This window comes from Buteo buteo, chromosome 2 (assembly GCF_964188355.1).
Source record: "Buteo buteo chromosome 2, bButBut1.hap1.1, whole genome shotgun sequence".
NCBI classification, from domain to species: domain Eukaryota; kingdom Metazoa; phylum Chordata; class Aves; order Accipitriformes; family Accipitridae; genus Buteo; species Buteo buteo.
The window spans coordinates 36999779-37012410 of NC_134172.1; the positions used below are offsets into that span (position 1 = coordinate 36999779).

General features: G+C 44.1%; 1 protein-coding gene across 4 annotated transcripts in view; it reads right to left on the reverse strand.

Moving 5' to 3' along the window:
- GSDME (gasdermin E) overlaps positions 1 to 5476 on the reverse strand; it is a 30866-nt gene extending 25390 nt beyond the window's left edge. The window contains exons 1-3 of one of the 4 annotated variants that reach the window (XM_075050921.1): positions 4995 to 5476; positions 3032 to 3143; positions 351 to 489 (exon numbers count right to left, since the gene is read on the reverse strand). Coding sequence is in view for 3 of the 4 variants with exons in the window: in XM_075050903.1 (XP_074907004.1) it covers positions 351 to 561 (211 nt within the window). In the remaining variant the exon portion in view is untranslated. Of the gene's footprint in view, positions 1 to 350; positions 3003 to 3031; positions 3144 to 4994 lie in introns of those variants that run through there. The other 3 variants (XM_075050903.1, XM_075050895.1, XM_075050913.1) reach the window with 3 other exon arrangements.
- Positions 5477 to 12632: the final 7156 nt, after the last annotated feature.

The following is a 12632-nucleotide window of genomic DNA, read 5'->3' on the forward strand; positions in this document are numbered from 1 at the left end:
CATACTGGAATCCCCCCTAAAAAATTCTAGGGGAGCTCCTGTGGCTGCAGACAGCACTGTTATTAAACAGTAGGACTGTATGTCTTGACAACCTTCAGCACTCAATTTCAGTTGTCTATCTAGGCAAAACTTTTTTTTTTTTTAAACAAACATTTATTATTACTGGTTATAGTTAAATGAATAGTCAAGTGAGGAAAGATCCACTCATCTTATTTCCATGCATGGAGGATACTTCAGAGCATTCCTCTGAAAGGAGCTCTCTAGTAACACAATTGAGAATAACAAGAAAAAAGATTAGGCTTTGCATTCTTTTTGTCTGCAATAATAGTGCTGCCCAAGTATGGCTTTACCTGGTTTTATTGGTTTGTCTTCAGTAAGCACATCACTCAGGGTGACTGTCAAGAAATGATACTTGGGCTTCTGCCAGCACCAGAATTTCTTCCTCTTCGTAACTAAGCTCAGAAGCTGCAGCTTGTCTGAGGCATTCAACTGGGAGACAGGGATCAAGTCACCTCCACCGTCAGTTTCTCTCACAAAATTCTTTGTTGCTTTTGCAAACATCTTGGGGAATCAATTAAAGCCTGAACGAATACATCTGTTTTTCAACAACTGCAGGTGGAAAGTATAAATATTTACATTGTCACTTGAAGAAGTTCTTCATAGTATTGGTATTAATGCAGGAACAGCTAGTGTTTTCACCCCATCTTCTCCACTCTGAGCTGGGAATCATAACAGTTCAAACCACTTATCCCAAAGCAAAAAAGTTTTCACAGTAACAGATGAAATAATTTTAGTTAAAATTTTAAATAAGCAACAGTGAATAAGCAAAGAATGACGTGCTGCAAACATGATATGCAAGGCTGAAACATTACAATAACAATGCATGAAATTTATGATCATGTAGATAACGAAGAAAGAAAATAAATGTGTGAGAAAATAAATATTCCAATCTACAACTGAGAGGTTCCTTCAAGGAACAATCACAGGTAATTAATTTGTTAGGGAGGAAAAAAACTTACACAGCTTACCTGAAATTCTAAGAAAAAGCATCTACCAATGAGCACCCAGCAGAGACTGGCTGGGATGAGGAAAGCACTGGTACAAAAGCAGAGGATTTCTGCCTCCCTACAGAATGCTTCTTTTATCACCTAACATAAAATTATCTTATTCCATGTAAGGTAATTGGGTATTATTCACGCAAATTATCTTGATCTTTTTAATAGTGAGTAAACACATATGGGGATAATAACAATTATTTTATAAAAAGCAACAAGTATTTCTGCTGGCAACTTTGTGACTAAGTTTTGTTTCTGAACTATACCTCTGGAAAGGCCCAGTTAATTTTTTTTTTTTTCTGAACCTTTTTACCTTCGATGTTTTCCAATTTTCTGTTTTCCATTAGCATAACTACAGCTAAATTGAACATATGTTATTTGCAACTGTTATTCGTATGTGCTAAACAGCTACTTACATTACTTTATTCTAGCTTTTAAATGTCTTAAATTAAAAAATATTGGCATCTCTTATTGTGTAAGGTTTTTCTTTATCTCAAGCAATGCATTTTGCTGTTATTTACAAGGAACTTTCTCAATAAGGGAAACTGGCTAAACTCACAGGAGAAATGGTAAAAATGACCATTCACAAGTGTTAAACACAATTCTAATAAATTAATTTTTGATCTTTTTAAAAAAATCTAATATTTTTAAGGTTTTCAACTCTGTGTTACTTGATCTAAGGACATTTCCAGAATTAAATCAGGTTTTTAAAGTCGGCAGCATTCCTTTGAATTCCCCAGCTGACACTGACTGGGAAGTTCAACTAAAATCACAAGATGTCTTAGCCGGGTATCCACACGTTCATGATTAACTACCTGTCTTGCTCTGCAGAGATGTTAGATTTCTCATTTACAAATACAGGCCAGAATAAGTTGGAACAGACTTCAAGCAAAAACTGATATTGCAGTGGGTACTCAGGATTATTGAGAGAAAATGGAAAACTGAATAAAGGTATTAGTGGTTGGACCACAGGCTCCATGTTTTAGCATCAGATGAGGGACAGAGGAGGAAAAAAAAAAGCCTTTTAGCAGATGGGAATTTTCCATTAGCTTTTCCCAAATTCCATTTCAGAAAATATTTCACGCAGTATTTAACCAATTCATGTTGAGATATCTACCTCCTCATGGAACTCCTATGGCCTACTCTTAGTTCTCTATGTAAGCAAGTGTTTCCCAGCAATGCCGGCATGGAAAAGATTTGAACAACGTCAAAGTCGCATAACATTTTACTGAAGAGTCTCTGGGGACTTTAGTTGTAATTGTGGCTGCAAGAAACCTGCAGCACAGCCCCAGCTATATGCACTGGGAGTACTTCCACTGACTTTCTTGTTCTCTGACCTTTTCCTAAACTCTGAACTGAGATTGATTTTTTGCATTCTTAAATTTCTCCTCCTTAATTTCCCTGGTTTTAATCTCAGTGAGAACACTTTAACAGAATCAGCAATGTGGCTCCACTGCAGCAGAAAAAAAAAATTAAAAATCAAAACAACAAACAACCCCCCAACAGCCCAAAAAACTAGTTTTCTTTTTCACTGGGACTTCTTTTGCACGACACTGTATTTCACAACCAACCAGATGACTGATTTGTAATGGAAGGGACCGTCAAGTAAATTCTCATTGCCTGCATTAGCTGCTTTTCCCCAGCATAACCCTCTTCAAACATTTCTGTGCTTTACATGACTGTTCACTCAATCTGATCCCATTCCTACATAACCAACTCACATAGGCATAGTCTCCGAAAAGAAAAAGGCCCACCAATTTCTGAGAAGTTTATCACAAGACAAATTGCAAAAACCAGTTCCTATGATTTGGCATTATTACACACTCACTAAATCTCATGAGAACCATTAACACCGTTCTATAAAACTCCTGATTCATGGTGGTTTGTCTTCACTCCCCGTCACCACACTTTTGACTAGCAAAAAAAGGACATCCAGAAAAGACCACAGAGTGCTTATGAGGGCTGCTGAGACTCACCAGGCAGGAGACAGGACTGTCTTCAGACTCAGAATGAAAACTTCAGCATCTCGTACACTTTGCTGTGCTATGAACGTCTTTGCAGGGAGCACATTTGCTGGTGCAGCTGTACCTGCAAAGGAAGAATATTCTATCCAAATTCCTGTTTATGTCTCTTTGGATATAGTGCCTTTAACACAAATTCTAAAATGCACCCAAATATCTTGTTTCACTAGTTCACAAAACAAAGACATAGAGCAATTGAATATGCCCTTAGCCAACATCAGGGAGTTAATACAGCTACCAGGATTGATGGCATCCTGACTGAGTGGACATGGAGTGGTTACGGACACAGCATTGAGAGAACTCTGCCTTTGGAGTTTCTTCCTCTGGAAATTTTGTTAGAGTTGTGCTTGGTTTGGTAGAATTAAAAGGGAAGGTATCAAAGCTGGTAGGAAGAGCCTGCCAGAGTAAATTCAGTCTTGCAGATTGATAGCTAGGTATGAAAGCAGAAAAGGAAGGAGTACCTTCCTTGCCTACCAAGAAATTTAAAATTAGCTGAACCTGGGCTACAGGACGATTATTCAACGAAAAGGATGAGATGAAGTGAAGATATTTACAGCAACTTCATTGTTTACTTAAACGAACAAATCTTACCCTGCTTCTTTCCTTTATCACAACTCCCTAACTCAATACAGTGAGACATTAGCTCCTAAGAAACATTTTATGAATAATCAGTGTTTACCTTTGTCGGCACAAAAGCAAGTTCTCAACAGTTGCCCAGTATTTCTTACATTCTGTGTACACATACACTGACCTTTACAAAAGATCCAAAAAAAGCTTTTTTTTTTTTTTTTTTCCACTTAACATAAGATTACCTAGCACACCGGGCACATTACACAGGGAATTTGGGATGAGGGTGCCGACTGGATCGCCAAATGTCAGCACATCCCTTGCCAATCCAAGCGGCAAGGAAATACAACCCCCGAAGGCCACAGACAACCACGCGGGAGCCACGGTGTCAGAAGAGCTGCTAGGCATTAACTCTGCTGTGCAGCAGCAGTAACGGCCTTTGAATCCTAATGAAGACGGAGTTTATGCCGAAAGGCAACTAAAGCGTGGAAGTGATGACAAGCAGAACGTGTGTTTTATTACAAAACCTTATCGTTATTTTCACCTCCTTTCTAGATACTCTAAATTAAAAAACACCCAAAAAAGCTAACACGCAAAGCCTAGCAGGGATGTCCACACAAGGAATTTCAGTCCTTGAACACATGCAGTCCCCAAAAACACATCCAGTGTATTTTAGCCCTGGACGTAGCCCTCTTTTGTGCTTCGGGGACTTCACAGCGCATGCCTCCGAAGACTTGACGCCACACAAAACCACAGCGGCTCAAGGCACCCAACAGGGACACGGCACCCTGACCCGGGGCCGGCGGCTGCCGCCCCACGAGGTGGAGGTGCGAGGGCCTGCGGCGGGAGCTGCACGTTTCGGGAACGGGACCAAGCTGCCCTTCTCCCTGGTGAGCGAGCCACCGGCCACCTCACCGCGACCCGCGCTGAGGCGGCACTGGCAGGCGTCCGAGCGCGGGGATCCCCCTCAAACGCTCCTGAGGCCCCCGCTTACACCCCCTCTCAAAACCACCACACGAGACCCGCAGCCATTCGGCCGCGTTCCCCTCCTCCGCCCCGCGAAGGCGGAGGGCGCAGACGGGCAGGGAAGGAAAGCGGAGCGCCGGCAGCCAGCGAGGCGGCCGCAGCGGCTCCTCCTGAGCGAGAGGCAGGGTCGGGTGGGGCGGCGGGGGGCACACGGCGCGCCGAGGCCCCGCTGCGCCTGCCCCCGCCAGCCGCCGGGACGCGGTGGGGGGGGCTCAGCCGGCCGCCGGGAACGGAGGAGCGGCGGCGGCGGGGGCCACTCAGCAGGCGCTGGGGAGGCGGACGCGGCCGTCCCCCACCGCCTCCCCAGGCCCGCTCCCGTACTCACGGCTCTCCCGGCGATCCTCGCCGCCGGGCCCCGGGGATGGGGCGAGCTCCGCCCGCGGGGCGTGCCGAGCCGAGCCGGGCCGAGCCGCGCCGCGCCCTGAGGCGAGGTGCCGAGGGCGAAGCTCCGCGAGTGGCCGGGGGCGAAGCCCCCACAGCAGAGGGGGTTTCTTGCCGGCGCTACGGCGCGGCGAGGGGCGAGGCGGGAGGAGCGCAAGCCCCGCCCGGGTGCTCAGGCCGAGCGGGGAGGGCGCGGTGGCCGCGCCTCGGGGCGCTGGTGGAGGCGCCGCCGCCATGTTGCGGCGCAGGGCCGCCGCCCCAGCACATGCCAGGCGGGCCGGGCTGCGCCTGGCTGAGGCCGAGGCGCTGCCGTGGTTCTCCTCCGAAACCCCGGGGCGGTTTCTGCCTCCCTCGCCATCCCTCCCGCCTGCCTGCACCGGGCCTGGCTCATCCGCCCCGGGGGTTGAAAATCCCGCCGTGAGGTGGTTGCAGGCAGGCGGCGGGCGGCGGGAGGTCTCCGTGCGGGGCTACCCTGAGAGGGAGGGCTCGACTGTTCCCCTCAGATCAGCCCCGGGGTGGGACAGCTGGTTTCGCATGGTTACTTCCCCTCAAATAACACAGGCGGCTTCTTTTCCCTGCTGGTAATTGCCTGACGGTGATATCTTGTGACACAATTAATTAAAAAGGAAATTTTTGTGTCATCCTCCCAAATCTGGCTCGCATCACCCACGGTCAGAAATGCAGAGGGGCGGTGCCCTGCGTGAAAAAACCTGCTGGAAGCAACAGCCCTGCCACGTTTTTGGCTGTGGGTTTGCAGCTTTAGGGTTGGCACTGTTGGCCTTGCGAAGTCACAGCGGTCCAAATGGGAGCTGACAAGCCGAGGTCCCCAGTCCAGGGACCTTGAACAGCAGCACTGTGGAAAATGAGAAATGTGGTCAATGGAGCACACGGGGCAGGTTCATGAACCACAGCGTGAAAAGCGGAGCCCTGACACTTTATCTCAGCCCTCTGAAAACAATGCAACGCCAGAATAAAACAACTTGGTTGGTTATGATGCCTCAGGACTGATCCAGTGGGAAACATCAGATGAGTCTGCAGAAACCCAAGGAGTAGCTTTTCAAGGTAATAAACATCAAAGAAATCTTTTTCAAGTGAACCATGCCACAGGCCAGGCACTTCCCTTGTGGTTTGAAGAGAGAGCATTTGAGGCTGTGGGGTATAGTTACAAGTGTCACATCACCAGGTCTTAATGGAGTAACACCCAGACTTCAGAACAAAGGGAAGTTGGAAGTTGCATGTACTTAAATGAACAGTCTTGGCTGAGAGGTAACAGGTAATGCATATAGCTAAAGTAGCATCCATTTCTTCCCTTCTGTTTAACTACATACATTATCCAAAACTTCCAATTAATTTCAGCAGATTTTAATCCATCACGCCTTTCTGATTCCCTCAGGTGACATACTTAGTGAATCAATGATAAATAGATTTCCCTTCTGGGGTTGCACCTGCTTACAGAAATTTGAACAAATAGCCTGAATGGAACTAAGTATCTGCATTTGTGATAATTTACTTTTTATGGACTAATTAAAAAAAATATATAAAGCTCCATTCTTAGAGCCTCACCTTGAGAAAAAGCACCCATACAGCCTCAGGAGATCTCTTTTTGGGATCAGCATCAAGCTGCAGAATTGCTAGCTCCAGTAATAATCTCCCACAGTGGCCAGTAATAGCACACGTTTCATCAGCTATCATGTGTTTTTCCAGGGAGTGGCAATGTGTGATTCATTTCAAATGCAAGTGTCTGCTAAAGCATATTTTGAGAAACCAAGCCAGGAAGTTGCACTGAACCACATTACCATGGAAATATTCACTGGGGAGGAAGGACACAAAAAACCCCAGTGAAACCTGCTAGCCATTTTAAGGATGTTACCAGCAGTTGCATGCACAGCAAATAAAGGGTGCCCACACCAGGAATTACCATCTTTTCACGAAAAAACTTTGAGCAGAAATCTATCCACTTGAAAGGTACAAGTCAACGTAGGATAGTTTTCAGATGCTTCTCATTAATTAGAAGAGGCAGAAACGTAGGTCTGGGTGTTAGCAAACAGTTTTGGGGCTATGCAGCAATTAACTTAGAGGCTTCAAAGACTGTTATCAAAACTGGCTGCAAACAGGAGACATTTAGGATTGAATTCTCACCTTGAGCCTTCAGTATTCATGGAAATGCTCTTCAGGTGTACTGCAAGGTCAAAACACAGCACATGGTTACTTCATGACCAACTGGGATGCCAGCAGGGAGAACATTGTATCAGAGAAATACACATTGTGAGTGTGGTCTGCCTTGGGATCTGTCTGCCACACAGTCCATCTCCTGCGCTGAGGCATGAAAGGCAGCACTTCTGCATGAGAAGATCCTCTTGCAGAAAGAGCAGGGGGAGAAAACCGGAAACTTCTGCCTCTGGGGCAAACTGCTTTTGGTATGGGACAAGATTTAGCTACCTCATTTAAGTAAATAAGTGGGACAATCCACACAAGAACTTCACAGCCACAACTGAAAAAAACGAGTAATGGACATAATAAGTGAGCAATCACACAAAAGATAGTAGTCTGAAAGGAAAAAAGAATCCCAACACAATCGTTGTATGCTCTTTGAACACCTCTGTGTGAAATTCCTCAGGCATATTAAGATAAGAAATAATTGAGCATGCCACCACAAGATGTCAGCATTGCAGAATGGTTATTCCTACCAGGTACGGAAAAGGTCTTTGTATCGTATAAGCTTTTGGCATTAGGTTGGTTTTGGGCGTTTGGGCGGGGGCGTGGTGGTGTTTTTTTGTTTGTTTATTTGTTTGATGGCATAATCTGGCCTTATTTTTTGAACCATTGACATTAGGATGTAAGTCCAAAATTGGCTGCAAAGGGGAATTTCTTAAATGGCTATTTTTTTTTTTTGTCTCTATCTTAAAAACTTTTCTAAGTGCTTTCACGGGGGCAGTATTAACAGCACTAATTAACAGTACTAATGGTATATAATGTCCTGTAGCCATCAATGAGTTGTTTCAGACTGCATCCAGCTGGCTAGAAAGTGCTTGCTGAAATTCAGCCTGTGCATCAACGTGTCAGAAGGTTGTCCAAAGCTCTCTGTTGCTGCGTGCTAGGCTTTTTTTAAACCCTCACACTGGCTGGAGAAGGGTCTGCTGGCTTCAGTTCTGTGGAGGAAATGGGAAGAAAGTGTGAAACTATTTTGGGCTTCTATTTAGAAAAGAAGGGTACTTAGGGTAGCAAATCTTTTTAAAGGTGTCCAGCAACATAAGCCAAATAACCAGCAAAAGAATGAACTTCTTTTTCCCCCCATTTCGTTTTTCAAGAATAAAAGATCTAAGCAGCATTTTTTTTTTCTCTTCCTTTCTTTCAAATCAACAAACCAGCCTCATTTATATTTCATATTAAGATTCATCTCCTGTTTTGGTGGGATGCTCTGTAGTTTTCGCCTATACCATTCAGTCCTCCAAAACTTCCTGTTGCAAACAACAGCTTTTTTGCTCTTCCCCTGGTACGGCTGTCATCAACCCTGCCACACTGCCAGCAGCTAGCAACAGGCTTAGCAAACAGCATGTTACTCTGCCCTGCTTAGGGGAAACCAGTGGGAGGGTGCAGTAAGCCAGGAGGGACTGTGTGTGTTCAAAGCAGCCAGAAAGCCATTCTGCTCCATTTTCCTACCTGTTTATGTGAGCTTCTGTCCATTCGGCTCTTAATGGTGGCAATGGGAAGGTGACATCTTTAACCACCTGAAGATTTTGCCTGTGAGATGAGTTTGGCCACTATTTTGAGGCTATCTTTTATTGTCAGGTTCGTCTCCACTACCTTTAGGGACCAACAGGAGGAAAAAAGAGTTCACTTCTGGATCTTTTAGTCCCTTGGAAGGACAACTGGAGAGTGCCACACTGAGATGCAGGAGGTGGCAGATGTGTTCAGTATAACTCAGTCAGATCTTGGTGCCTCGAGTATTGATGTTGTTATGGGGGGAAACAGAACTATATCTACCTTTCTGTAGTACACGTGTTGTGGCACACGGCTCCCCTTTGTCACTGTAAAAGCTCCCTTACCCCTGCAGTGACAGTGTTTTAGGGTAGCTGTAACCTTCTACCTATGAAAACCTTGTGATTATTTGATTTTCCCATGATTGTAAGAAAATTGCAGAAGGGGTAGGCTAGGATCATGTCTAATAGATTGTGGTTACCTAAGGAGTCATTTAGTGGTATCTCTAAGAATAACAGGGAGGACAACTTGCATGAAGCTGCATGAACTAAGTGCTTCTAACTTTAAATTGTAGTTAGATGGCAGCTACAGAACTTTATTTCTCTTACAATAATGATAAAAGAAGACTTAGGAATAGATAATGTTTCTTGCATGTCTCAAAAGTCTTTTCCCATAATAGTTTATTATGAACCATCTGGTCTCATTAATGTTTTATCAAAAACCATCTGGCTGCTATATTGTTCAAGCTATTTAAGTAGTAGGACTTCCTCATAAATTAGCCAAAAGGAATGGCTATCAAACTACTGTGTAGGAGCCCCAAACATTTATGTAGGTCCTACATAAACAGTTATTTTAAAAGCATATTATTCCACATTAAACTACAGAAGTCTAAATAATATATCAGTAATAAAATCTGAAATGAAGCTTATTCCCTACGCTTCTTAATTTTTCTTCTCTTTTTACATCTTTGGTTCTTGGCCAGCTGGAACAGGGCCTACAAAGTCAAATGATGAACTGTATTAAAATAGCAAATATTAGGATTTTTTTTTCAATAAAACATTGCAAACAGAGGATACCTGTCACTGCGCCTCCAAAAAATGAGGCCTTTCATCATTGTGTCTCTGCATGCATACACATTTCAGACTGTAAGCACTCTGGCAGGGTTCTTTAAAATATAACTGTACAGCACATGGCACTATTTAAAGTATAGCTGTACAGTGCCTAGTACTATGGGCAGCAAGGTACAACTGATTGTAAATTATTGCATAATATGCATTGATTTAATAAATTGTGCTTCCACTTGTAATTGTTCTACTGTTACATTTTCAGATCAATAAAATATGTGATTCTAAAATTAGTGCAGTTCATACTGATTGTTATTTATAGACAACCTTAAAGTTACAGTGAAGGGAAGAACTAAGGAAAGCACATCAAAAGAATACATAGAAAGTTTAGGACAAAATTGGCAAAACAAGAGGAGTTAAATGATCTATAGGGAAGAGCCTGTGACTGAAGCTGCCTGTGGAGAGAAAAGCTGACTGTAAGGAACAGTTTTCTTTGATCATCTCCCCAGGTTTATTCTGGTACACACAATTCCTCTTGCATCCTCTGAATGGATGTGTATGCACAAGAGCCCTCAAAACCACTCACTATCCAACTGCAGGAGCAAATGATTTGGGCAGAATTTTCCAAAGAATCCGCAGTATGCGACTGCAGCTCCCCACAAGGCCGCTGGCCGGATGGTGTTTGTATTACACTGACACAGAACTGGAGCACAGCCATAGTCAAACCTCGCAAAATGTTCAGAAGCTAACATTAATATTTCATTGAATAACACCAGACGCATGTTTTCATCTACTACAACATTTGTAGCAATAGCTTTATTATGATTTAGAAGAAATTTGTCTCCCTTTTGGTTTTTGTGCCTCCTTTGTTATTTCCCAGTTATTTTGCAACTCCTTAACGCCCATGCTCATTACCTATTAATTGCCAGCTCAATCTCCCTTTCAGAACTGGAATTCCTGTTCCAGGGCCATCTGAAAGGGGTTTCTTCAGAACAAAGTAAATGCATTTTTAAGTACCCACAAAGATAAAATAGAGAATTTTGTTTAGAGATCTCTGAAGCAGGCCATGGCCCACAAAAGTAGCAGATGCATTGAGGAGAAGACCACAAACAGCAAAGCAGCCAGTGGTTCCAGAGTGTTCTGAGGAGCTATGAGGCTGCATTGCTACTAAAAGGCGAGTCAGGGCTCCTACATCTTCCCAGGGTCTCTGCAGCAGGAGCTGCCAGGGGCTGTCTGCACCTTCTGCTCTGGAGATGCACACCGTAAGGGAGGACAGAAGGAAAAAACTCACCCCATTTCGTACAGGGCTGATAGTTCAGCCCCATTGGGTACCAAGACTAAGGCCTCATGTTTCTTCTTAAAGCCATTTCATTTTTCACCTTGCTGTTGGTGCTTCCTAGTTTCAGCACGCGAAGGGTTTTCTTTTCAGTGTCTTACAGACATTGGGGTAAGAACATACCTGGTTTTTCCCACTAAAGAGAAGCAGAATGAAAAGAACAGTTCTTGAAACAAGGAGCAAGGGCTGCCAAACAGCTCAAAACTGTGTGGGCTGCTAATTGCAGGGGAATTCCTTTTATATTATGCAACAGCGTTGCCCAAAAAGACAGCAAGGTGCCATAAAAGAGGTGCTGCGAGTCAAAACAGATCGGTAGGTATGAAAGGCTGCAGCTGTCCTGAACAGAAGGGGACAACAGTGGTGTCCTGCAAATTTGTACAAGTGGTGGCTAGGGCTAGAGTCACACCACTCCAGGTGTTTGTTATATTGCAGTTGCACATACAGACCAGGTCTTCACTATGCTGCAAAAAACCTCATATGAAACAAAGTGCTGGCCTGTTCTCCGACAATTAAACATGTATTTTATTTGCTCTGTCATGGGACTGAAACCAGTGTTCTTGCTGCTTGTACTGCCCTTGTTTGTCCGAATGACGCATTGATTTGGGTGAGTAGCATCTGTAACGGGTGATGCAAGTAACCTTGGGTGGGTGGTTTTCTTATTGCCAGTACTACCCTCTTTGCAACCTGGAGACAGGAATGCACTTCCTCCTGCAGAACTGGTCACAGTCAGCATGAGCTGGGGCTGATTTAGTTCTTCCACACTGTCCAGCCTCACCAATGCCAATACACCACAGTGTGAGCAATGCAATTTCTAAGAGAGAAGGAAGACCAGCTGTGTCCTGAGAGGAAGTGTTAGTATGAAAGGAAACAATGAGCAACTGGTACTGGGAAAGCATGAACTGCAGCCATTCTTTTGGCTAGGACCTTGTGACAGCACACTTCACTACTGAGAATCTTATTTCAACAGTATATACTCATTCGTCTCATTCCTTTCCTCCATGATTTCAAGCAAACAATTCCTGTTGGTATCAAGACCAAAGCGTTCACATGAGCATCAGCTTTAGGAAGCTTTGCAGCTAGATAAAATGCAGTGGAGCTGCTACTACAGCCTTTCTTGTAACATGGCACATCCAGATCTCTTTTCCAGTTTCTGATACTCACAAAAGGTGAGAATATAATATCCTTGAGTTCTCTACCCTCCACCAACTTTGACTGAAGTTTTACTGTCTCTCCAAAATGAAAGGGGACAGGTTAAAGATGGGCTAGGCTCACCACCCTCTGGTAACTAGAGAACTCAGAAAAAGTCAAGCGTGCTCTAACTGACCTATTTGCGGTGCTCTTTCTCAGGCAGAGTCCCCAGTAGAAGTTTTTCCTATGAAAGGACTTAAGAATTTGGTGCGCTATTTTTGAACTTCATAAGAAAATTGATTTTCCCATCCAAAAAACCTATATAGCCATTATATAGCTCTAGCTGCTTTCACAA